The 26,881-nt window shown below is 35.6% G+C and overlaps 2 protein-coding genes across 2 annotated transcripts; one reads left to right on the top strand and one right to left on the bottom strand.

Annotated features, from left to right (window-relative positions):
* The first annotated feature begins 827 nt into the window (after positions 1 to 827).
* LOC131595054 (translation machinery-associated protein 22) lies at positions 828 to 5,507 on the top strand. The gene is made up of 7 exons (XM_058867279.1): positions 828 to 1,110; positions 1,222 to 1,305; positions 2,702 to 2,751; positions 2,859 to 2,940; positions 3,527 to 3,594; positions 3,678 to 3,761; positions 5,192 to 5,507. The coding sequence occupies exons 1-7, from the start codon at positions 963 to 965 to the stop codon at positions 5,246 to 5,248; spliced, it is 573 nt and encodes a 190-aa protein (XP_058723262.1). The 5' UTR covers positions 828 to 962; the 3' UTR covers positions 5,249 to 5,507.
* A 9-nt stretch (positions 5,508 to 5,516) lies between these two features.
* On the bottom strand, positions 5,517 to 7,707 carry LOC131595053 (pathogen-associated molecular patterns-induced protein A70-like). The gene has a single exon (XM_058867278.1). The coding sequence runs from the start codon at positions 7,567 to 7,569 to the stop codon at positions 6,967 to 6,969; it is 603 nt and encodes a 200-aa protein (XP_058723261.1). The 5' UTR covers positions 7,570 to 7,707; the 3' UTR covers positions 5,517 to 6,966.
* Between the last annotated feature and the right edge of the window lie 19,174 nt (positions 7,708 to 26,881).

Below are 26,881 nucleotides of genomic sequence, written 5' to 3' on the forward strand. Positions count from 1 at the left end.
TGAGAAAAGGTTCTTGAACTAAGCCTGTTTAAAACTCTGTCTATTTGTGTTAAGGATCTTGGGCTAATCGCGTAAAAGTTCATGTATGATTTTAGTGGAATGTTCTAGAGAAAATTCTTGGAGACACGAGTAGGACAAGGGGTTAGACCAAACTTATATAAATTCTTAGTGTACTCTTTCTGACTCATCTCTCTTTATCTTTCGTTGATTATTTTATTTTCACTTTGTATCTCTCTTCATTTTTAGCTTCTTTCAACCTTATTCACATCCTTCAACATAAACGTTTTCAAAGAACAAATAGTTTTAATAAATTAATCATTAATTTTGAATGTGACTCACTCCTCTTATATTTCGAACAAAAAAATCTTAAATTTTTATAAAATCTATAAAAAATACATAAAATGTAATGAATAATCCTCTAATTTATTTTATATCTTAACTATTAACTATTAGTAGAAAAAACTATATATTAATTAGACTCACAAAAATATGTATAAATTTATAATTAATATATAAATAAAAATTAGCCCATATTAAAACAAAGATATATATTTTTTATTTATGGGCTAATTTTTTTTTAAGAAAAATGCTTATCGTTAAGAAAATATAAAAACAAAAAAGAGAATAATATGTGAGCTATTCATTATCACCACCTCCTCATGATCCAAATTAAATAAAAAATTAAATTTAAAATAACATTACCTTTTTTTCTTAAAGTATATTCTAACTAAAAAAATTTATTCAAAAAAAAGTGTACGGTAATAAACTATTTTGATTAAAATGGTCACCCCCAAAACGACGTCGTAAGAACACGATTGCCAAATCCCTCAAAATCCACCGTATTCTAAACTCACCTTCTTTTTCCCAAACCTGCGTTTCGAAAAAGAATCATTTTCATTCTCCATACCAAAAAAACTGAAGAAGCCGCAAGAGAAAACCGAAGTTAACATCACTGCACTACAATGGCAGAAAAACCTCAACCGGTTCGGGTATTATACTGCCAGGTTTGCAGTTTACCCCCCGAGTATTGCGAATTCGGATCCGATTTCGATAAATGCAAACCCTGGTTGATCCAAAACGTACCCGATTTATACCCTAATCTTCTTAATGGTATCGATTTTCTCATATTCAAACCATTTCATCATAATTCCCAATTTATCCCTTCGATTTTTCAATATTTAAATGTGATTTATTGTTGCTATTGTTGTTATTTTTGTGTAGATGAGAAGGAAGCTGATAAAGTTGCTGATAAGTTACAAGCTACTGGTATATCTACTGCTTCTAGTGCTGGTGCTGCTTCTTCAGGTTTGTTTTTGTTTATTTTATTGTTTTTCTGTAATTGAATGTTGTTGAAGAAGACTTGTTAACTTATGTGCTAGACTTATTAACCATAAATTTAAATGTGATTAACCTTGATTTTTCAAGTTTTCAAATCTACTAGTAGTTGGAATATCTGGAATTATGGTAATAGGGTTCAAATTTGTGGTTAATTAAGTTCAGTTGATGGTTCACGAGGTATTCAATCTATAGTAGTCATTTTCGGATAGCCGCGCAGAGTGGCTGAGCCCAAAAGTGGGATAGCGTTTAGTGGGGTGACCGCTATATTTGATCGTGTTTTGGAAAGATTACATACAATAATTACAAACTTATATTTAATGAAAAATTAAACAAATAACTCAACTCATAAAATATTTATAAATCAAAGCACACATGACTCTTAAAGTGCGTAAACAACTATGAAGGAAGGTTAGGTTTGAGTCTCCACTCAAATTGATTGAAAAAATAAAAATTACCCTTAAAACATTGTAAATTTAAGGGGCAATTTCGGTGTTTTAGAAGGGAAAAGGGTAACGGGAAAGAAACCGCTCTGCTCCGCTATCCCTGTCTATAGTGTGCGCTATAGCTATGCAATCAATCTCGGATAGCGGCAAGTAGAACGGTCGATATTTAAGTCACCCGGATATTAATATAGTTAATACTAATAAACGCATCATTTCCAAAAACTAAAATACATTAATCAAAATTCATGAAGTATTCATATTTAGAAATAAAAGTCAGAAGTCTTGAACAAAACATAATTGCAAATGTCAATAAAATAACCTCACTATCCTTAAAAATTTAAGGGTAATATCATTTACGATTGAAGCGGCCGGAGCGGCCGCTTTGACGAGGCATCATTCTGAATCCAATCCCATTATTGTGATCTTTCTAGCTGAGTCATTTATATGTGACAGGACAGCACGGCCTGACGCGGTTTTCTTGATTTTGCTGTTCCGTGCTGAGATAACGGCCGGAACGGCCAAGTTTAATAACAGAGCGCTATAGTGTTCTACAATGCTAAGGCTCTTCCCATAGTGGTCGGCCTCCGTTCTGCTATAGCGGGATAGCGCCACTATTGGCCGCTATTGACTACCCTGCTAATAGTTGGAATACCTGGAATTACGGTAATACTGTTCAACTTTGTGGTTAATTTAGTTCAATTGATGGTTCAAGAGGTATTCAATCTTGATATACGCGATAGCCACTTGTTGAACTGTGTTACCATTTGAGAAGTTGTCAGATTTTGTTGTCCCAAATTAGTTTCAAATGACATTTCTGAATATTTTTTGTGGTTGTGAGCAGAATGTTGTTTCTCCTTTTTTTTATAACCTATTGCTTGTCAATTGGTGGTTAATATTCAAATTCCCTATTTTGTTAACAGGGAAGCCAGAAGAGGTCAAACGCCTTCCAGGTGGGAAGATAAAGAAGAAGGCATGTTTTGGAATTCTTAAATGCAATTTTTCGTTAGATGTTATATGTTCATGATTATAATTACAATCATTTGATTGATACTATCAAATGTGGTTTTTCCTTTTCAGGACAAGCAAGAGGTTATAATTGAGAAGGTTGTACGTAACAAACGAAAATCTATCACCACTGTTAAAGGCTTGGAACTTTTTGGTAAGTTGTATTTTTCATTCTCTTAGGTTTTGTTTGGATATCTAACAATGATATGTAGAATGGAAGAAACTGAAAGAGGATTGAAACAAATAATTTTTTTTCCAGTTTTGAAATGAAATGAAATGGTAGGAGATTATTTGGGGCGGGGATATATACAAAGCAAAAAATAGGGTAATTTGTATTATAGGAAATAGTAAAAGAATTCACAAGGTAATTGTAGAAGAATTCACAGGGTAATTTGACAAAAGGAATGGGGAAAACCATTTTTCATGTTTTCTACTAAACAATTTTTGAATCTATTGCAACTTGTCATATATCCAAATAAAATCCATGTCCAGATGATACCCTCATTTTCCCAAATTTGATACTCATTTATTTCTTTCTAGTTGGTTTTATTTCGGAATGTACGGGATATGTATCCATTTGTACCCAATGGGTACTGGGTACAACTACCTGCCCATTACATGTGTGACTTTAAATTTGGAGTACCTATGTTCATAGATTTTAATTAATTCAAACTCGGACTTGACTTATCATTACACACATGCTGTTGGTATTTAGCTCAAACTCTTTTATTGTATTTCAGGTGTCAAGCTCAGTGATGCTTCAAAAAAACTTGGCAAAAAGTTTGCTACAGGAGCTTCTGTCGTCAAGGTTTATTGTCTTATCTATAATGGACATGTATTGCTGCTTAGTTGTTGGATTAATGTCTTATACTATTTTTTGATTGGTTTCAGGGCCCAACTGAGAAAGAACAAATTGATGTTCAAGGGGATATATCTTATGACATTGTGGAGTTCATTACAGATACATGGCCTGATGTGAGTGGTTTTTATTGTCTATTGTCTATCATTATAATTTAACTTAATATGCATCCCTGGTAGTGGCAACAGTTGAACAATACTATATAAAAAATGAAGCTTTATCATTTTTAGTAGTATAATTTCTGTTCTAATTTGGTTGCTCCTATGTGGAAGAGATACTGGTGGATGTTTTATTAGGGTTAATATCAGTTAGGAAAATGTGTTGTTTAAAATAGCAATCTGTTTTTGACACCAACCTATGTGATTTAGTGAACATTTAATAAACCTAGGATATAATTGCTGAATGGAGCCAATTGGTAAATTTTAATATGCTGGATTTCTTTTTATGCTTATGAAACCCGGAGGAAACACATCCAATGATCACGCATAAAAGAAATTGTATAATCCATGCTAGTGAGCCTAGGAAAATATGGATCTATGACCGAAAGCAATGGCGAGCTTGTGTTCAGATCTTCCATGGTATGATCTGTTTCATAATCTCATAGGATACTAGATTTGGGCCTCAGCCCAATAGAGCGAGAGAGGCTGAATAGGGAAATAGGAATGACATGGCAATATTCTGTTAGCAAAGGAGTCTCTGTAATAAGAGAGAGGGAGGGGAAGTTGAGAGGTATTTAGAAAAGTGGTTTGTATATCTGGGTTAGGAGATTTCTATCTGAATTAGAAGTTCACTAAACTCTGGTTTTCTTTTCTTGTCTCTGTTTTCACCATTGTAAGAGCTTTGAGCTCACCGCTCACCATTTTCCATTTCATTAAGAGACAATTGCTTGCCTAAATCTCTAGTTTCTATCATAATCTCCTTGCATTATTTATACGATGCATATCATGTCAATAGTTCTTTATAAATGAACGGGTTAAATATGTTTTTCGCTCTTACGAAGTTGGGGCCTAAGTTTAGTTCTTAATAATTGTTGTTTTTTAGTTCCTGCAATATTTTCCTCACACGGTTTTAGTCCATGCTATGAAGTCAAGATGTATTTTTTTAATGATTTTTTAGCGGACATGTTTGGAACATAATAAATAGTTCCTCGGCAAGTAATTAGTTCAAAATTTGATTTCTAGGTCTAGATTGTTGTTACCTTTATCTTGAACTTTTGATACTTAAGAATTCATATTTAATTCATCTTATTTTAAAAAATTCTAAATTTTAATAAATGAATTTTTTATAATGTTCTAAACATTTTTGTGATAAATCATTAATAAATGTAGAGTTTGAGGATAATTATGCAAAATTATTTTTAGCTGGAACTAAAACAACGTCAATTTTTTTTGTTAAGACTAAAAAAACATTAAAACTAAATATGGGCTAAACTTAGAAAGCCCTTATTTCTTAGGAACGTAAAGCATATTTAACGCTAAATGCAAATAGTTCTCTTTATCCGTAACCTAACTCTAATATGATTTGAAAATCTATCTTCTTTATGCAGGTTCCGGAAAGAGCAATTTTCTTTATAGAAGACGGGAAGAAGGTTCCAGCTGCTTGATTTTGAGTATTTATTAAAAGACTCTGAACTGGTGGTTAGAATCAGCTATAATTCTGTATTTTGAAGGGAATGGCTAATAGATTTGGTATTTAATGTTTAAACACTACTTTTAGCCACTGAAGCCCCCCTTTCCCCCCATAACAAGTATTAGGGCATAATTTAACGTATATTTTCAGTTACACTATGTTCAATCGTTTGCGTATAGATGCAATAGGATGAAAAAGGTTTATTTACTTCAATTTTGTACTATTTTCTGAAACCATGCTCTTATTACTTTGCCATTTTCTGCTTGCAAATTGCCAACTTTAACCCTAAACATCTTTTAACAGCCTTGTCGAATATTAATCTGCATGTTTAGAATAACATGGTATTTACCTGAATTATCAGGCTCTTTCATTTATAATAAGTTTAGGGTTTAGGGTGTATCTCATGAGAAAAGGATTAGGATGCTGATGAGACTTTGTCTCTCTGCATTTCAATGTATTTGTTGTCGTTTGTGAACAGACATTGATAGAGTGCTGTTGTATCATATCAGTGCATATATGTCATTCTTGCATGCTGCCTGTTCAGTTGAAGAAGGGTTTTGCTTTGTTTCTCAATGAAATTTTAACAAGGCCTTGGGGACTATACCAAGGAAGATTGTGAAGATACCTCAATCTATATATAAAGACAGAGGGAGAGATCAGAAATGGCTCCTCTCTATTGATTCCTTCATGGTTCCAAATCTCCAGCGTTGAATCTTCTTTTATTTCATCATAAACCCTCTTTCTCCCTTTTTATAATAAAAGTTGGGGGTGAAAAGGAGCGTGAAGGCTCGTGAAATATACATTATTATTATTATTATTAACACTTGAATAAGCAAAAGACTCCATAGTTGGTTGTTTGTGAAGGAAATGGAGTGGTTTGAAGAAGAAGAGACGGGAATAAAATGAAATAAAAACATGGAGCAACATAAGAAGCAATGTGAACCGCTAGCCGCTAGGGTTAGGGTTTAAATGGGATATTGGAGATGTCTGATAACAAATGGTTCAAGGAAGATGGAACCAGCAAGGCTGCCAATGTCTGATAAATGATTCAAAGAAGATGAAACCAACAAGGCTGCTATTATTGATAAAAAATCAACTTGTTCAGTCTCAAAATAAATGTCTTCGACAAAGATTTTGATGATTGGTTCATAGCTTGGAAAAACAGTAATGGTGTTGGGGGTACCAGATTAAACTTTTGCAATTGCATCTTAGAAAAAGTTAGTAGAAACATGATACCGTAAGAATAATTTGTTTTAACCAAAAGATACCATTCCAATCACGGATCTTCTAATCATGTTTTCAAAGGATAAATATACAAGGTGCTTATACATTGCACCCATCAACATCGTTTATAATGGTTTGCTCAATTTAAATGGCTGACTGTAACGTCCCATCTTATTTTCAGTAATGTTTTGTCCACAATTTCTATAAAACTTTTGAGAAGATCATCCATATCGAAATTACTCAAGTCAAAAGTACTACTCAAGTTTATTTTGGGTGTAATCAAAAGCAGTTAACAATTATATAATAGTATATCTGAATCATAATGAGTTCCAATTAAAACTAATCAGCATCTAAACTAACAAAAATCTACCTAATAACATTTTTATCAACCTGCATAATAAAAGCCATATACCATTTTTACAAACAAAAAAATAGTTCAACTCATTTCTTAAATATGTTACATAATTCTCATGAGCGTCTATGAAGTACATCCCTGTAACGTAAAATGGAATCAAGCCTTTCCAATCTAAGTTGCTGCTTAAACCTTTTTATAAAATCATCAGCCTTTGCATCCACTTCCTCCTCTTCCATTTCTGATCCAATTTTCTTCTCATCCTCCACCTTTACAGACTTCAACCGGCCAAAATTCCCCGACATGAGCCGCTCCAAGAGCGAAGGAGCTCTTGGTAGCGGATTCTGGATCAAATTTTCCGTGCCTGTTTCACAAAGGTCCGTGTCAATAGACTTAACCTGATCCAACTCGGTCGAAGTAATAGCGTGATTTAGCCCGTCCAAGTCTTGATTTTGAACCGGCTCAACCTGACTTTCTACCGATGTTGCTGGTGGTTTAAATTTACAGCAACCGAGTCCAAACGACGCCACTCGATCAAAAAACGACGACGTAGGGACTACTTGCTGTAGCGAGTCGGGTTGATTCTTTCTCTGAGCGGCGAAACGAGAGGTAATAAAAATGGTGCCAATGACAAGGTTTACAAATAGGAATATACAGGAGGGGCTTATAAGCCAACTTACAATCATATCATATGCTGAAACTGAATCTGCTTCACCCATTCTGATAAAAATAATAACTTCTTTTTCTTCAAAAGCAAAATAGAAAAAAAAAAAAAAAACAACTCAATAATGTTTTTCTCTATAACTGAGAGTTGTTAGAGCATGAAAATTAACGGTGCTTCTGTTTTGGTAGCTATTGTGAAGTGTGCGTCTTTATATAAAAAGAATGAACAGTTTATAAATTAAGTTGACGTTTGCTTCTTTTATTACCAGTTGTTTCTTTTTTATCTAAATTTCAACGTCAGGTGTTCCATAAGTGCAAGGTGGACGGTTTGGTGGGGTCCATGTTGCGACTAATTAGCCTTCGATGAATCATCTCGATTTGTTTCTTTAGAAGGATACATAGCCTTCGATGAAATACTCTAGTCTTAATTATTGATTTGGATTTTGTTTTGGTATTATTATGCAATGATATCATTTGGGAATTTAACTAGATGTAGTCTTATTCCTCATACTTATCCTTTCATAATTAATTTCTATTAATACATTTGAGAATCTCTTTGGTAGTTTGGTATTTGGAAAATTTTACCATAAAATATGTTTTGAGAAACTTTCTCATAGATGGAATTTTGCTTTCGAATCTAGGGGATGGTAAAGAGACTGAGGTGTTCTCTTACCAACCTCAATTGGTATTAAGAAAACTTGAATTAGCTTGAACAATATGAAGTCAAATCATATTTAGTGAAAAAGATATTTGTTCCTCTTGAAAAACTTTGTATGCTAACATCAAAGTTCAACTCCTCTAGCCTTTGCTACTCACTCATCTTCTCCTAAAGTAATCCCATGTTCATGACTCAAGTTGTACCTGCTTCATTTCTTTGACCATTCCTTTTATAACTTTGATTGGACTTTAAAATCTAGGAATCTTCCAAAGTCTTACCAAAAAGAAGATGAAACTTGCAACATCAAAAAAGTTTTTTATTTTATTTTTAAAGAGGTATATTTTACATGCTTTTATTTTTCACATACTATTATTCATGTAAATATCTTTTTTTCTTTACTCGAATCATATATTAACTGAACCATGACTCCTTCAAGATTTTCTTGAAAAGAAAGTCTCAAATATAACCAAAAAGGACATTTTGAAATGAAGCAAAAAGGTTTATGACGGTTGGTCTTCTCAATGGGATTGCACCTAGTAAAATTTTCCTACTTAACAAACTAACATTCAAGATGAAGGACATGTATATATTGAAGTGATTATTCTCTTATTACTTAAATCTGAAAAATTTATTTACTTCTCTGTTTTATGATTAAAAATTTATAGAAATCTGTATCATAAGAAACTTTTGATGAGGATACCATAATGCATGTTCAAACCAATGCACATACTCTTGAGAATGTTAAGAGAAAATATCGTTTTCAAGTAATCGATGGTTCCAAAGACAATTTGACGTCAATCCTTCTTTTTCTTTCAAAGATACTATCTCCTCTCTTGAGAGCAATAGCAAAACCCTAGAAAAGGAAATAGAACGTCTTAGAGAAGGAAGAAAATTTCAATCAAAATCCTTCCACTTCAAATGAAAAATCTGACATGTGTGATAGCTGCAACAACTTAAAAAGTGAAGTATGCAATCTTTAGAAAACACTTGTCAAATCTACCAAAGGGAGAGATAACCTAGAAGTTTCATTAGGAAATAAAAGAGCCTCCTACAGTAAATTCGATGAACCAAAAAACGATAGCAAGAACTTTGAGAACATATGTAAAACCAAGAACAAATCTCATTGTAAAACATTAAAGTACAAATACTGCAATAGAAAAGGTCATGTTGCCTCTGTTTTATAAGGAAAAGACATGAAAGTAAATAAGGACATTCCCTTCATACTTTTATAAGAAACATTGTGACACAAAGCCATAATGTCATCTAACTCTGAAAATGCAAGACAATAAAGAAAAATATTTATGAAACTAACAAACAAGGGCCTAAGATGATATGTGTACCAAAATTCAGAACTAACGTTTTCTCTGCATGAAGGCTTTATAGTCTCAAACACTAAATGATATCTTGATAGCGATTGTTCAAAACATATGACATGTGACAAAACCTTATTCTCCACTTCCTTTCCGAAAGAAGGAGGATTTGTCTCATATGAAGATAATAGGAAAGAAAAAAAATACTAGGTTTTGGTACCATCGGTAAGTTTCCAAATCCAAGGATTGAGGAGGCCTCTTGGTAAAAGGACTTAAACACAACTTGCTCAATATTAGTCAATTGTGTGACAAAGATAACAATATAACATTTGATTCTTCTGATTGCAAGGTCATAAAATCAAAATCAAATGAAACTTTATTTCTTAGCTCAAGAAGTGGAAATACCTACACCGTGAATTTAAACAAAATTCATTCAAATGATGTATGTCTCTTAAGTAAATAAGACGAATCTTGACTATGACATAGGAGAATAACACACATCCACATGGACCACTTAAATAAGTTGGTTCGAAAAGATCTTGTAGAAGGACTTTCAAACTTGCGTTTTGAAAATAGCAGATTATGTGATGCATGTGTTTACCAATGATTTTTGATAAAAAACCACTAGTCTTCCAAACTGTTAAATTTGGTAACTTACAGGATCGATTAGATTGATCCTAGGACATGTGTCTCAAAGTTTTAGTATTCTCTAAGTTCATTTCATAAGTGGTCATGTTTCTGATTATAAATAAGAATAAGAGTCTTCTATAAAAGAAATTGAGTATTGTCTGAGAATGAAGAAGAAGTCTTCAACTGTAAAGGGCTGTGAAAGATGTACAGTTGAATCTAAAAAGGAGTGTAAATACTGCAGATTGTAGGAAAGTAAAGGTTTTGACAAAAAAATGTAAAAAGTCTAACTAAAAGTAAAGGAAAGTAAATGGCGAAAGACTGGAAATTTATGAAACTAAATAACTTTAAAGTAAAGAAAACAATGGTGTTTTCACACATACATGATCAAGTATTAATAAGAGTAAATATAAAACAGAAATAGCCTTTATGAAGCCATATTTCAATTTTCAAACTATTTTTGAATAAGATGTTCTTAAACCTTGGTCGAAATTTCTAGCTAACAACATGTCAAAAATGGAAGCAAGTAAGAGTCTCTTTTAAATCTAAAAATATATTTTCTACTGATCGGACCTTACAACTACTTCACATGGACCTTCTTGGGCCATCTAGAAATGTAAGTTTAGGCAAAAATGTCAACTCTCCTATCATTGTGGATGACTACTCTTGATATACTTGGATAAAATTCTTATCTCAGAAAAGAGACGTGTTTGCTGCCTTTGAAAAAGTAGTCAAGGTTATTCAGAACAAAAAAAGAGAAAGCATTATATCCATAAGAAGTGACCATGGCGGAGAATTCTAAAATGAGGACTTCAAAATTTTTTGTAACGAGAATGGTATTTAGCAAACCTTTTCCACTCCACAAACTCCCCAAAAACATGAGGTAGTAGAGAGGAAAAACAAGTCTCTAGTAGAGGTTGTGAGGACGATGCTCAATCAATTCCGAGTTAAAACACAGTCACTCCACATGAAAATCCAGATCTCATAAAAGAATGAATACTAACAAAAGATCATCTAATACAAAATTTTGGAGACATATCCAAATGAGTCACCACTAGATGATCACTCAACAAGGTATTTAATTTTGTGGCTTTTGTTTCACAAATTAAGCCAAAGGAAATCAATGAAGCCATACTCGACAAATATTGGTCTCTTGCTATGCAAGAAGATTTAAATCAATTTGAACGAAACAAATATTGGGAACTCGTTCCCAAAGCTTAAGCTAATATAGTAATAGGAACCCAATGAGTCTTTCTCAACAAGCTGGATGAAGATGGAAATATTTTAAGTAATAAAACCAGACTAGTTGCGAAAGGGTATAATCAACAGGAGGAAATAAATTTCAATTAAATCTATGCTCTTGTAGCTAGGTTAGAATATATAAGGATGTTATTAGCCTTCTCTTACATCACAAGCTTAAAACTATTTCAAAGGAATGTAAAAAGTGCATTTTTAATTGGTTACATTCAAGAGGAGGTATTTGTTGATCTACCTCCTGGATTTATAAACTTAACCTTTCCATACCATATTTTCAAGCACAAGAAGGATTTGCATGTTCTGAAGCAAGCTCCTAAAGCATGATATGATCGATTAAGTAAATTCTTGGTTGAAAATAAGTTCGACAGAGGACAAGTTGATAAATCCTTTTTATCAAAAAATTAAACATGGCATTTTAATGGCTCAAATATATGTCCATGATATCATATTCGGTGCTACTAACTAATCCTTGTGTAAGGAAATTTCTGAAATAATGTAAAATAAATTCAAAATGTCTATGATGGGAGAGCTAAAATATTTTTTGGGACTTCAAATCTGTCAAACAAAAAGAGGCGCCTTTATAAATTAAGCTAAATACTGCAAAAATCTACCAAAGATATTTGAGATGGAAAAGTCAAAAATGTTAGAACAAGATTTGTTCTGATCAATATTCTTAGTTTTGATGATAACAAGGATATGAATTTTGTGTGAGATAATGTGGTACTCTAATACATTGCAATTTCCCTTTCAGGAAATATATAAAGAGTATGCACAAATCAGCGCTCAGAAGCTTTGTCTCAGAAGGTTCAGCATGCAACATCAGAATATGGTCTGGCAAGACATCATAAGATGGTCAAGGCAGAATCAGAACATGGGTCTATGGAAGCATCAGAAGAACTTGAGATCAGAAGCAGAAGCACTGAAGTTCTCATGGTATCACGCTCAGAAGCACTTCAAGGTCAGAAGACAAGAAGATGCTATGCACCAAGCTGTTTGACTCTGATGATATTCAAATATTATATTCAAACATCAGATCAGAAGAAAGTACAAGTGGCAGGCTACGCTGACTGACAAAAGGAATGTTGGAAGCTGTTATACCCCAAAATTTGCCCGCATCTTTTTTCAAGAAAACTCCAATCTGAAAATTAAGAGTCTCATGTAATCATGGATTTTTATTTCAACAAATATCCTGACATATGAAATACTTAGTTTTTAGAATTTTTCTTATACAGTAATTTGGCTTGCAGTTGAATTTATTCTTACGCAAACGCCAAATACTGTTTATTACTTCACACATGCTATTTATTTATTTAGAGATAAATAGTACTGACACAATTGGTACAGAGTTAAATCTTTTTGCAGGCGCAGAATCAGGAAACTCAGACTGTACTGGTAACAGTCAGTCAACAGTCAAACTGCTGGCAGTACAATTCTCAGTGTTTTGTACCATCAATCAAATCAGTCTTTTACAATTCAAAATTCCAAGATTTTTGTTCTAGAAGTCTTCTGAATATCACGCGATTAGCAGAGACTCAACACTGCACAAAAATCAGGTACGCTTAACTGTCTCCTACACAAACAGTCCCTGACTAGGGTTTTCTTGTTTTTAAAGGAGAAACAAGTTTTTGAGACCTCAAATGGATTTCATGCACATCCATATATCTCAAAGTACCATCATACAAATTTTCAAACTTCAATTCACTCAGACGCACCGTCAGCAGCTCAAACAGTTAACAGACGACCCGTTTGACCAAAAAGTCAACAGACAGTCAAAAATGAAATTTTTTGTCAAAGTCCATATTTTGTCAAAGGATTCATCATTTGATCATTGGATGATCATAATTCATCAAGGAAAGATCAAAAATCAACAAAACCCTAAGATTCAAAATTAGGGTTTTTTCCTGAAAAGTCAACTAAACTTTGACTGGTCATAACTCTCTCATCCTTCATCCAAAAAATTAAAACCAAAGCTCATTTTGAAGGAAATTCAATTATCTTTCAAATGCAATTGATCCCATGGTCATTGCATTCACCACTTGAAAAATATGACCAAAGACATTACAGGTCATTTTCAAAGTCAACAAAAAGACACTTTTTTCAAAAGGACACACAAGGAGCATCAAAAATCATTTTGACATGAGACCAAAGACATTGGTTAGAGGACTCTTTGAGGTTTCCAAAAAGTGCAAGAACTCCTTCATATGACAAAAATTGAGGGATTTACACCTTGTTGAAGTTGGCTAAATTTTGGAAAATGCATAAAAACAACATTGCTCAAAAATGTATTTTTTCCAAATGGGGCCAAGTTTTCATGGTTCAAACATGTTTGCCATGTTATTATGGGCCTCCCACGACCAAGACTAAGCCCACACCATTTTTATCCATTTTTGGCTTGATTTTTTCTTATTTTAAGATTAAATAAAAAAGGAAATATGGAAGGATAATGGATAGCTTACAATCTAAGCATGAGTCATCAAGGAATCTTCAATTTTCTGCAGAAGATTGAAGTACAAGGCAAGAGCATTGAAGAGAAGAAGACTTGGTCAACAATTCAAAGGTTTTTAATATAAAAAAATCAAGAATTCCACAAAGGCAACTAAAGGCTTCTTGGCTTCAATTCTAAGCACAACATAGTCTATATAAAGGCTATAACACTTCACAATCAAAAGGACACGAAATCATAGCCAGAATTCTGCTTGTAACACCCTTGTAATCACTTAAACTTTTCAAAGAAATCTCAAATTCGAATTTTGAATTCCAGTCACTTTCCATACAAACTAAACATTCTAATACCTTCCTCAAGCATCACTGAACATATCTCAATCATTTCCAAGTCTTGAAACCTCATAAATCGAGCTACCTAGGCCACGGTTTGTTCAAACTAAAACTAACTTATATCTCATAACACACGCATATCTAGCAAGATGTAGACATATATTTGAACTTAGTGTGGTGTGTAGATCGTTTCTGGACATTTAATTAAGGTTTGGTTGCTTATATACGAAGTTACCATTTTAGGGTTCATACTCTCCAAATTAGGGCTTTCTGAAATAAGCAAAATTACAGGTTCTAAGTGGTACCATTGAATTCGTATGGACTAGACGAATCGAATGGGCATGTCGCGCCAAATTTATATTCGTGTTTGATCCTATTCGCTATTTTGCAGGTTTAGGAGGTATCTATTACAGCGCTTTTATTACAAAAACGCTGTTAAAGGTGCTGGCGAGAGGTTGAAGACGATGAGGTGTCTTCACCTCATTGGACAAAACGCGCGCGCGTGTTTTTTAAATTTGTCTCTGATTCTGTGCTTTGCAGGTGTAACTTTGACCACGTGCCTCAATATCTGGACCATCTGATCTCATTAACTCTCAATCCAACGCACCAGATTATGCATGCACACCATGGACTTTATTTAATTTCCACACTGAATCATTAATTATATTTTTTCTATTTTATTTTAATTTCTTTGCAAAATTAATTAAAAATAGTTTTAAAAATCTAAAAAATACACAAAAAATATTTTTAGACTTCTAAAATAATGTTTTATTTTCTGAAATAAAAATATTTTATTTTTCTTTATAATTTCAATATTTTGCATAATTAATTAGTATATGTTTATATATTTGCTTTTTAATTATCTTAACCAATCAAAAAATCATAAAAAAAAATTGTTCTTTATGTTAAATATTGTTTATATATTATAAACTAATTTTGTACATATTTTGAATAATTTTCTCTCTAAGTTTTAATTATTTGTATAATTATTTGTATAATTATGTATTAATTAACTTAAGTAAATTTCAAATCAATTTCCAAAATTCCAAAAAAATTAGTTTTGTTTTAAAATTAATTGACAAATATTTTGTACATATTTTAAACTTAATTTCTAGGTTTAAATCTATTTTCATCTTTTTTCTTCATTTTAATTTAATTAATTGTGCATTAATTATAATTAAAATCAATCATAAAAAATCCAAAAACATGCCTTTTATTTTTCTTGCAATTTAAATTCCTAGATAAATGTATAGGATGTCAAAATCATGTAAATAGGCTTAGTTTACATTTCCTGTACAATCGATGTAATAGCGTAGATTTACTTTCCGCACTTTACATTTCCGCATTTTAATTTCCAGCAAATATAAACTGCGTGTATGTCAAAGATAAAATTGAACCGTTAGATCACTAACTTCAAAGATAAAATATCTGAATCCAATCACAATCACACTTGCACCTCCTAAGGTAATCCCTTCTCATTCTTTTCAAAATCAAAGTCAAAATTCTACTGTTTCGAGTACAAAATCGAACCTTTTGTTTGTATCCGGTGAAAGGATAGATTTTTAAAGGAAATAGGATAAAGACCTTACAACTCAGGGTAGACCTCCTAGTTTGCTTGCTCAAATCAAAACAAACAAAATTCTCATACACTGTTGTTTTTCAAAACAAAACTTTCCAAAAAGACAATATTTTGTATACATCCAAACACGGATCATTACAAAGTTAACGTTCTTTTCAAAACATCTTTCGAAAGATAAACAAACATTTTGTATACATCCGCACAAGGATCATTACAAATTCAATTTACAAAGGTATTTGAAACCACATATGAGCATTCTAAAGCAATTGAAAAGTGATCGAAAAACAAGTGAGCTAAGCAAACTTAAGAGCCCATGGATAACCATGGATACAAAGGGTGCTAACACCTTCCCTTTGTATAACCTACCCCCTTACCCAGAATTTCTTAAAGGTCTTTTTTCTGTTTCTTTTATAAACCTTTCCTTAATTGGATAAAATAAAAGGTCGGTGGCGACTCTGTGAATTTTCAAAAATGCGAAAGCATAAGCGATAAAAAAGAGTCAATTCACGTATCTCTCCCGCTCAGAGGTATGGCCCGAAAAACGGAGGTCCACAGAACTGGCGACTCTGCTGGGGATTTACTTTAAAAAAAAAACAAAATGTTTTCTAAAGGGGTTACCTTAAGAGAATAGATTACTTCGATGTTTTCAATTGTTTGACTTGATTGTTCTATTTTTCAAAGGTTTGTTTGGGTATTTTGCTTGTGTGAAAGATTCTAACCCGAATCTCGAGATACCTTAAGTATATGACAATAGACCAAGGAAACTGTACGGCATGTACCGATACGGTTGATCTGGTAGTCATCGTTAGTGCGATACTTTGGTTTATACTGATGTCCCTTGAAAACGATCAAGGAGTATATTAGGCTTCCGAAATGTCATTAAACACTAATTTGTCTTAGAACCTTTTTAGTTGAACTTGACTTATGGCCTATTAAGTGGCTAGCTTTGAAATTGATCGAAGTTAGTTATCCTCGAGGAATATTTTGATCGGCCGCTCGAGCGCCGTATTGAGATGTTACTTCCAAGGATCATAGAACCCGAATACTATTCTAGGACAGGTTTTAACCAACTCAACTTCAGTGGGGAGGGTATCACCTATCAGCTCCATGCAAGCCTTTAAACCTAAGGCTATTGTTTGATTTGTTTTTGTGTGCCACATGTTTGCATCATAAGCATATCATTTTCTCACAAAACACTTCAAGGATCAAAGAGTTTACCTTTGTTTTTGCAGGTAATGGCTCCCGCCACCCGAGATTACATCCGAATCAACATCTCAACGGTACCATCTGAACTAAAAGACTTAGTGTCAGAATTCCCCAGGAATGTTCAATTCACCGAAAGGCATGGTCACCTACTCCATTTGGTTACCTCAAAATTTGAAGAAGACATGATACGGGTCCTGTTCCAGTTCTTTGACCCTGAACATCATTGCTTTACCTTTCCTGATTACCAGTTGGTACCCACTTTGGAAGAATTCTCTGAACTAATTGGATTGCCTGTTCGAAATCAATTACCTTTCACTGGTTTAGAAAGGATTCCAAAACCTGAAGTCATTGCTGCTGCTTTACATCTGCGAAAATCAGAAATCGAGTCCAATTGGGAAACAAAGAGTGGAGTTAAGGGTTTGCTTGCCAAGTTCTTATTGGAAAAGGCTCGACTACTGCTAGAAAACAAAAGTTATCCAGCTTTTGAGGAGGTTATGGCCCTTTTGATCTATGGGTTGGTTTTATTCCCAAATCCCGACCAGTTCATAAGTGTACACATCATCAACCTTTTCCTAATCCGTAACCCGGTACCAACATTACTGGGAGACATTCTACATTCTCTACACACTCGTACCATGAAGAAACGAGGAACTCTCATGTGCTGTATACCACTACTGGCTAGGTGGTTTACATTTCATCTTCCCCGATCAGTGTTGAGAAATGAACAAAGAATGCAATGGTCTCGCAGGATTATGTCTTTGTCTCATTCAGATATCCGGTGGAACAACTTCTTTCAAAGAGACATTACTATCATTGATCATTGTGGAGAGTACCCTAATGTGCCACTCCTTGGCATCAAAGGAGGCATCACTTACAATCCCTCTTTAGCTCTACGCCAATTCGGATATGCAAGGAGCAACGGTCCTCATGACATGATTATCCGTGGCATTGTGTTTGATTACGAGAATGATTCTCATAGACACCGACGAAGGTTCATACATGCATGGGACAGTGTCTATAGAATAGAAAGCAAAACTTTGGGGCAATGGAATTCTATCCCTATGGAACCTTACCTCAGATGGGTCCGCACTCATGCTCAGAAACTCATTATGCCATATCCCGCTATTCTACCTGTGACTATTGAGCCAGAGGTCGAAGGAGACGAACCCCAAGTTATTCTACACCCGGATATGCCAACTGACCTAGAAGAGTTGCAAAAATCTTGGGTTCAACTAAAAGAGGAAAGAGACACCTTCAAAGCACACTGTCAGGACTATGAGAGAAGGATATTGGAGCTCACCGGACAGCTTCAAGAAGAACAGCAGATCAACACATTCCTGGGGGCAAAGAGAAAGCGTCCATGGGAGACCTGAAGGATCATTTATTTTATTTCTGTCTTGTAAGCCCAAATGAGGCAAAGAAAAAAGAGAATAAATTGATTAACTAATGTTTGTTTCTTCTTTAACAAATCTAAACTCTAAGATCCTTGAAAACATTGCACACACATTTCATTTCATGCATTGCATATACATTTCATACATTGCATTCATATACATTGCATATACATTTCATTCATATACATTGCATCCAGTCATACACATTGCGTAACAGGTTCTCATGACGGATTTCTCATCTCCTCGCTGTTTATTTCAGTCAGAAGAGATGGAATCTGAGACAAGCATCAAGAACCTCGAAGCACAGAATGCCCAAGTTCAAGTGGCAATTCTGGAACTGGCAAAGGGGCAACAAGAACTGAAAGCCCTGATAATCAAGAAGAAAAAGAAGCCCAAAGGATCTGTAGGCTTGAGTCACCTGAAAAGGAAGATCAAAATCCCAGTCAAAAAGTTCAAAAAGCCACCGATCCCTGAAACAGTCGGTGATGGTGAACAAGAAGACAATCAAAGCAACCAGGGTTCTGCTAAACCCTCTCTCTCTTCAAATGAAGAAGATGATCATTCTGGGGATGAACCGGATGATGACAAATACCAACAGCTGGAAGACCGTATGAAAGCTATGGAGATACAAAAAGTACCTGGTTTAGATTTCAATGATCTGGGGCTCATCTCGGATGTTGTTATCCCTCCAAAATTCAAAGTTCCTGTCTTTGCAAAATATGATGGAGTTTCTTGCCCGAAACTACATCTGAGATCCTATGTGAGGAAGATACAACCTCATACAACAGATAACAAATTGTGGATTCACTTCTTCCAAGAAAGTCTGTCGGGTACACAACTCGAGTGGTACTACCAGCTGGAAAATACCAAGGTTCATACTTGGGAAGAATTAGCTGCTGCTTTTTACAAACAGTACCAATACAATGCTGATCTTGCGCCAACCCGTACTCAACTAAGGGGCATGTCTATGGGACCAAAAGAAAGTTTCAAAAGATATGCATAAAAGTGGAGAGATATGGCTGGAAGGGTTCAACCACCCTTATCTGATCGCGAACTAGTCGACATGTTCATGGGCACTTTAACTGGCCCTTTCTATAGCCATTTGCTGGGAAGCTCATCATCAGGTTTCACTGACCTGATACTGACCGGAGAACGTGTCGAAAGTGGCATTCAAAATGGAAAAATTCAAATAGGTTCCTCCTCTGGTACTACAAAAAGGCCCATCAGCGGGAGAAATGAGGTCAATGCAACACAAATTCAGAAAAGTCGCAAAAGTGAGCAGCATCAATCTGTAGGGGCAGTTCTGATCTCCGCATCTGCATCTCAAAAAGATCAACAGCCAAAATATACGCATCGACCAGATGCACCAAGAAGAAATTTCACCAGAATCAACATGCCAATCTCTCAGGCATTGCAGCACTTGCTAAAAGCAGATCTGATCACATTAAAAGGTCCTCCAAAGAATGTCAACACTTCCTCTCCGAATTATCGCCCTGATGCGACATGTGCCTATCACTCAAACTGTCCAGGACATGACGCAGATCAATGCTGGGCCTTGAAAAATAAAATACAAGATATGATAGATGCTGGGGAAATTGAGTTCGATCCTCCAGAAACTCCAAATGTCATCACTGCACCTATGCCAAAGCATGACAAAACTGTTAACGCTATCCTGGACACTGTTTACATCTATGATGTGAACGAATTATCAACTCCACTCTGCCAAGTCAAAGGAAAGCTAATCCAAGCTGGTTACTTTCCAGGGTGTGACCCCGACTGCTTTTATTGCTCATACCTGCCCAATGGTTGTGAAAATCTAAGAATGGGAATTCAAAAGTGGATGGATCGCCGTATCATTATGTTTGAGAGGCTCCCTTCTATGGACGTGCTGTGCGAAGTCTTTGCAAACGGGATGAGAATAGAGGATGCCTCAGTGATCTCCAGCTTACCATTCAAAATCTCTGCCAAGGCTCCATTCAAAATTTCTGCTACACTCAAAGTGGCATCAGTAGTCATTGCTAGTCCAACTCCATTTCCATACTCCTCAGACAAAGCTGTCCCATGGGGATACGACACTAATGTTTATGTTCATGGGGTTAAGCAGGGTACCTCGACTGAAGAGGCCGCAAAGTTAACTACTCCAACTGTGGATAATATTGTGGGTACCAGCAAGATCACGAGAAGTGGAAGAATCTTTTCACCAGAAATTTCTCCAAATGTTGCTGCTGGTCCAGTCCGAGTCCCAGTTCCTAATCAAGATAACAACGCTCGAGGCAAAGAGCCACAAGTTGAACAAGTTCAAACCCCGGTGGAGATCACTGCTGAGGAGCCATCAAAGCAAGAAATGGAGGAAATATTGAAAATCATCTGCAAGAGTGATTACAATATTGTTGAGCAACTAGGGCACACCGCTTCAAAAATCTCAATGCTATCTGTGCTAAAATATTCAGAAGCTCATGCCAAAGCTCTGATGAAGTTCCTTAAAGCTGCACATGTGCCTCAAGAGATCTCAGTCGACCAATTTGAGAATTGTGTTGCCAATCTAACCGTGAACAATGGTCTCGGTTTCTCTGATGTGGATCTAACCCCTGCTGGAAAAAATCACAACAAAGCCCTACATATCTCCATTGAATGTAATGGCACCACTCTATCTCATGTGCTAGTAGATAACGGTTCTTCTTTGAACGTGTTACCGAAAACAGTACTAGAAAAGCTTGACTTCGAAGGAATTGTGTTACAACCAAGTGATGTTGTGGTAAGAGCCTTTGACGGGTCAACAAGAACGGTATACGGAAAAGTGAATCTCCCAATTAGAGTGGGTTCTCAGATCTTTGATTCTATCTTTTACGTAATGGAAATTCACCCCGTGTATTCCTGTTTACTTGGACGCCCTTGGATACATGGGGCAAACGCTGTAACTTCTACCCTGCATCAGAAGTTAAAATATCCAGTAAAAGGAAAGATTGTCACAGTCTATGGCGAAGAGGAATATGTGGTTAGTCACCTAAGCAATTCCAAGTATGTTGAGTTGGAGGACGGATTCATCGAAACTCCCTGCCAAACGTTTGAGGTGGTCTCTCCAGATGTCTCTACCACTAAGCATATTCCTGCTACTCCAACTACAACTATGGCTTCTCTCAAAGATGCCAAAGCTGTGATTGAACAAGGTGATTGCACAGTATGGGGACAGCTTCCCGATATACCCTACAAGTCCGACAAGCTAGGCCTGGGCTATGATAGTGGAAATCAAAAGAATGGTCAAAGTCCTCGTTCTGGAGGATTAATGTCACACTTCGTCAGCCAAGAAGTAAACGCCATTGAAGATGAAGGAGTGTTCTTGAACCATATCATTCAGCCATATCCAGATGAAATTCCACCCATTTCCATGGGAATGTGGGATGCTGTGGGAGAACCAAGTGACGGGTATAATTATCAGTATACCGCACCTCAGAATTCTTATATTGCTATGGAAGACATTACCCCAACTGGATGGGGTGATCAATCTGAAAATGACAAAAGTTTCACAAGTCCCGTCTCTGAGCAATATCAAAATCCACCTAAAGAAGTATGGGATACGCTAGGAGAACCCAGCGGCAAATATGACTATATGGTGAAATATTCCGCTCCTCCGAGCTCACAAATTGCTATGGAGGACATTGTCCCAACTGGATGGGAGAACATTACGATGACAATTTCACTTTTGAAGAAGCCAGGGAAATACCAAATAACGAGGGTTGCTTTCTGTCAGCATACACTCCTCATCAGGATGCACAATTCTCTATTCAAAACATCATCCCGACTGCATGGGACGGCCTTATCGAGCATCTCGCTCAGCCAACAGAGATATCTCAGCCTGGGCTCTCGTATCCAGCAGAGTATATCACCTATCCCGAAGGATCACCGGCTCATTTTCCCACTAATGAAATCAATGCTGTGGAAGATGAAGAAGACAACTGCAACTGGAACAGCTGGGTACCCCCTGCTCACAACAGTGGATTGAACAACTGGAAAGCTGAGGATGTGATCTCCTTTGACCAGGAGTAAATGCCATTTCCTGTTTTCTTTGTGTATATTGTGCAAAGATAAAAATGGTTCCTGAACAATCGAACCATGAGCCTGAAAGCCGTGTGCCTTGCCCAAAGCACACTTGTAACACCCTTCTAAACCCCGCGGAAATTAACATTAAAATAACTCAGAGTAAAACATGAAAATAAGGGTGCCACAATTCCAATTATAACAAATTTATCATAAATTCATTGTCATGCTTTCACTAAGGAACAATTTGTCATGATACATAAACATCTCATGTTTACACAGCGGAAAATTCATCATACGGATAAGCATAACATCATCTATGCAATATCCCACATAATTTAATACAATAACAACACGATAGAGTATCATCATAAACTCTAATCTAACGTTTCCCCAGTGTTACAATATCAGAGCATGACACCGACACTATACTTAAATAAACTGGCCTATGAGCTATCCTCACCAGAGCCAAAAGCCGCTACTCGCCAATCTGAAATCATCAAAGTAAGGGTGAGTCTCATTCACAATTAACAAATGTTATCGAATCATAAACAATAACACATCATAGTCACATTATTCATCCAATTTCATTATATTCAGATTGTCAGGGAGTACTTATCAACACACAACAACAATAGAATACATTACAAAAAGACATCACCATAACAATTACACCATCATCAAATATTATAACATTGGACAATCTTCCATTCATGTTATAATTATACACAACAACCTAATGCAAATGCAACTATATGCATGTGGTACCAAACATGGGATAACCCATCTCGCCGATCCACCACCATAAAGATTCGGCTACTTCTCTCACCAATTCCACACAATGGGAATTAGCTACCGCTGTCCCACCACCATAAGGGATACAGCCCACAACATGATTATGAAATGCATGTATCAACCATAACATGCTCATCATCAACATTAATCAACCAGATATCATAATCATCAACCACCACAATAATCAACAGCCACACACAGTTATGTTGTTTCTCAACCATAATAAAATACATATTTTACATCAACAATATATGTATAACAAACACCAATTACAACCACAGCATCATAGCAGGTAAATCATTCATTATACAGTGCACAACAATAGCACCCCTCACAATCGCGTACCAAGTACAACAAAGCAACTCATCCACGATAGAGTATTTACCTCATCATTCATCAAAATACATGATAACCATATTTAACATGAACAACATCCATTTGTATAACAAACAGGAGCAATCATATTATAACAACACCATCATTGCACACATTCAATTATGCAAGCAACAACCCATTGCACCTCATCATTTATGCAAAACAAGAGTAAACCAGATTTGAAGAAAACGATACTTTTCAAAATAAAATCAAGTTATTGTTGTTATATTTATTTTATATGGTAGAACATTCAATTTAAGGAACAACGTCCAAAACGGCGTCTAAAACGGACTTACGGTTTGAAAGTTACACATTTTTACATTTTTCAAAGAAAATAATTATCGCTACAGCACGCGGCGCCACACACAGTTCGCGGCGCGTAACGAATAGAAAACACGCCTTCGCGGCGCAAACAAAGGTTCGCGGCGCGGAACGAGAAAAGTTACGCCTTCGCGGCGCGCACCCACTTTCGCGGCGCGAACTGGCAAAAACCAGAGATCTCACATCGATTGACAGCATTACGGGATTCTTCCCAAAATCTCCAAAACCCAAATCAGGTTATATCATGAACCTCAAATACCACCATATCAGCCACATACATGTTATAACACAAATATAACACACAAGGAGGATCATTCAATCATCATAACAGCCATATAATCATACAATTCATCACGTCAAACAATTCCCATCAAAATCATCCCAAAACCCCAACCTAACATATAACCAATTGACACAAACAATGCATCTAAATCAGTCCCATCATCCATAATACGATAAAAGATGTTAACCGGAAGAGTCCCCCCTTACCTTAGCCAAGGATCTTGATTAGCCCTCTTCCTCTTCTGTTCCTCTTTCACGTATCAGCACTTCTACTCTTCTGCTTCTCTTCCACATCTATTTTTCCTTTTTTCCTCAATTCCTTATTTTATGAAAAATAGATTTTAATTTAGTAAAAGGCCTACTAACATAACACCCCCTCTTTACTAACACCACATTTGGCCCAATAACCTCCTTTTTCATAATTCTTCAATTAAATCCAATCAAATGCCAAATAATTTCAAATAAATAATTTTAATTCCAATTTAAATCAATTAATGAAAATATGGGGTGTTACAACTCTCCCCCACTAAAAGAGTTTTCGTCCTCGAAAACATACTTCAAACAACCAGCTCGCATAAGAGTCCTTCACCTGACTCTCCATCTCCTAATTAACATTACCACATGATTGGTCCTCCCTAAGCCACTCTGACCAATGCTATCTCTTTACCGCGCAATTACTTCAACTTTTGGTCTTCAATCCTCAAATTCATCTGATATAACCAACAGAAGCACATCTCACGCATTCAATCTCAGCTCTTACGTCACATTTAACTGCCCAAAGGTGTACTACTCGTTATACCTCCAAAAGGTTAACAACAATAGTACATTGAAGTGCAACCCATACAATACGCCCAATAACTGAATAATATAATCACGCAACCCGTGGTATGATCACACCTGATTAACACTGCAGCCATGCATTCCATATACGAACGTACCAACCTTAGACACGCTTTTCCATCTGAGCGATAAGGTAATACTTACACTTTTCACCAACCGCTTCCTTCAAGAAACTCAATACTCATATTCCCATACCATTGAATTCCAATTATCTGACTCCTCTTAAGTCACACCAGTAATTATCCAACACGTTACATTCCACTTTTCCCGCACTACTCTGACTACTCATCACAATCATTTATACCAAATAGATTTCTGAGTTTTACCCGATTCCGACTCTCTTTACTCATTCGTTTCAAGAATCATTCTTTACCATCCATGGTATTATTTACCACTTAGAATTACTTATATTCATTCAACAACAATTCCTGAGTTACTACATCTATTAAGACGTTCCAACCATCGGAACGAGTACACACAAGTAGTTATAATCACACTCATCATCCTTAATATACCATTGCTTACAAACTAGCTCAAACTGAGTCTCGCTCTTCTTTAAGAATTAAATCAACTTCGTTCTTCATGGAGTATAATTCCTCATTATATCTGGAATATACAATATCACCTTATTAACAGCACAAAATTATGACAGCATCATATAGCATCAACTCTTCGTTTTAATTTCGCCGAATACATACTCGTTAACTACGTACAACCAAAATAACATATTCATCATCTCGGCAATTAATCGAAAGATTTATAATTCTCCGACACGACATCCTTACATCCACTGGATTCTAAATCCAACATATAGATCAATACATATTCTCTATGTAGGCTCCCGACATATTAATTCCTCACTTCCCCCAAATAGTACTCATAACACTACTCCACATCGCACTTTCGCTGCGCGGCTCTGATTACCCGTTTTAAGTCATTTGCCCATCATGTTGCACTCTTCCATATTCACTTCTTCATAATTTCACACACATAGCGAGTGATTATTCTTCACGGCTTAGTATTCATCACATCCTCTACCATTAAGGTAACAAAACAAGTTCATCTCATTTATATGATTTCCGTCTACTACCAACAAGAGATTAAGGGTGATCAAGTCCTCAATTTGTCAATAGATAGTTAAAAATCATATTTAAGCATAAACCGTCGTTACTACATAATAGTGTCCATTTCCGAGTTTGCACCCAACTCATTAACATCGTCATAGTCCAATAATTCACTACGGTGTCCTGCTAGAATATCCTTCTGAAGCTCAAAACATCAGTTACACAAATCCAATCACTCAACCTCATTACATCGTTTTCGTCGATTCTGAATTCACCGCCTTTACTTTGGTAATTCAAAGTCAACCTATCGATCAACTCAACATCAGCTTTCTGACCTCCTCTAATCTCGTCAAGAGTACCACTAGTCATCTTTTAGCATACTCAATCTAACAATATTAGGAGTGCCTTCACATACCAACTCAAGTCTCTAAATTGTCCAATTAAATCCAACTCATTCATCATTAGCACCGACATTTTAAAGACTTCCTACTCAGCGCAGTAACTCAACATCATAACTTGTGGTTTTACTCCAAATTCTATGACATCTTTCATTCCCAAATATCATCCCACTCGACATCTCAACAAAGTCTTCCTTACATTCAATAAGTGTCAGAAATCCTCTAAAATTCTTCTGTTATACTTATCGTTACTCTGCCATCACAAATACGGCTCCAAGAGTTCTAAAGTTTATTCCATCTTTTCTACCAATTCACTTCTCACTAAAATCCATCGATACTCAAACCATCTTTTATTATCGAACATCTCATCAACAACATATTCCACTCAATTCTGTTTCAAACAATCACGATAGTAGGCATTCCTATTCAACAAGTTTCACACTTCCTTAACC

The sequence above is a fragment of the Vicia villosa genome, linkage group LG4, assembly GCF_029867415.1.
Source record: "Vicia villosa cultivar HV-30 ecotype Madison, WI linkage group LG4, Vvil1.0, whole genome shotgun sequence".
Lineage (NCBI taxonomy): Eukaryota > Viridiplantae > Streptophyta > Magnoliopsida > Fabales > Fabaceae > Vicia > Vicia villosa.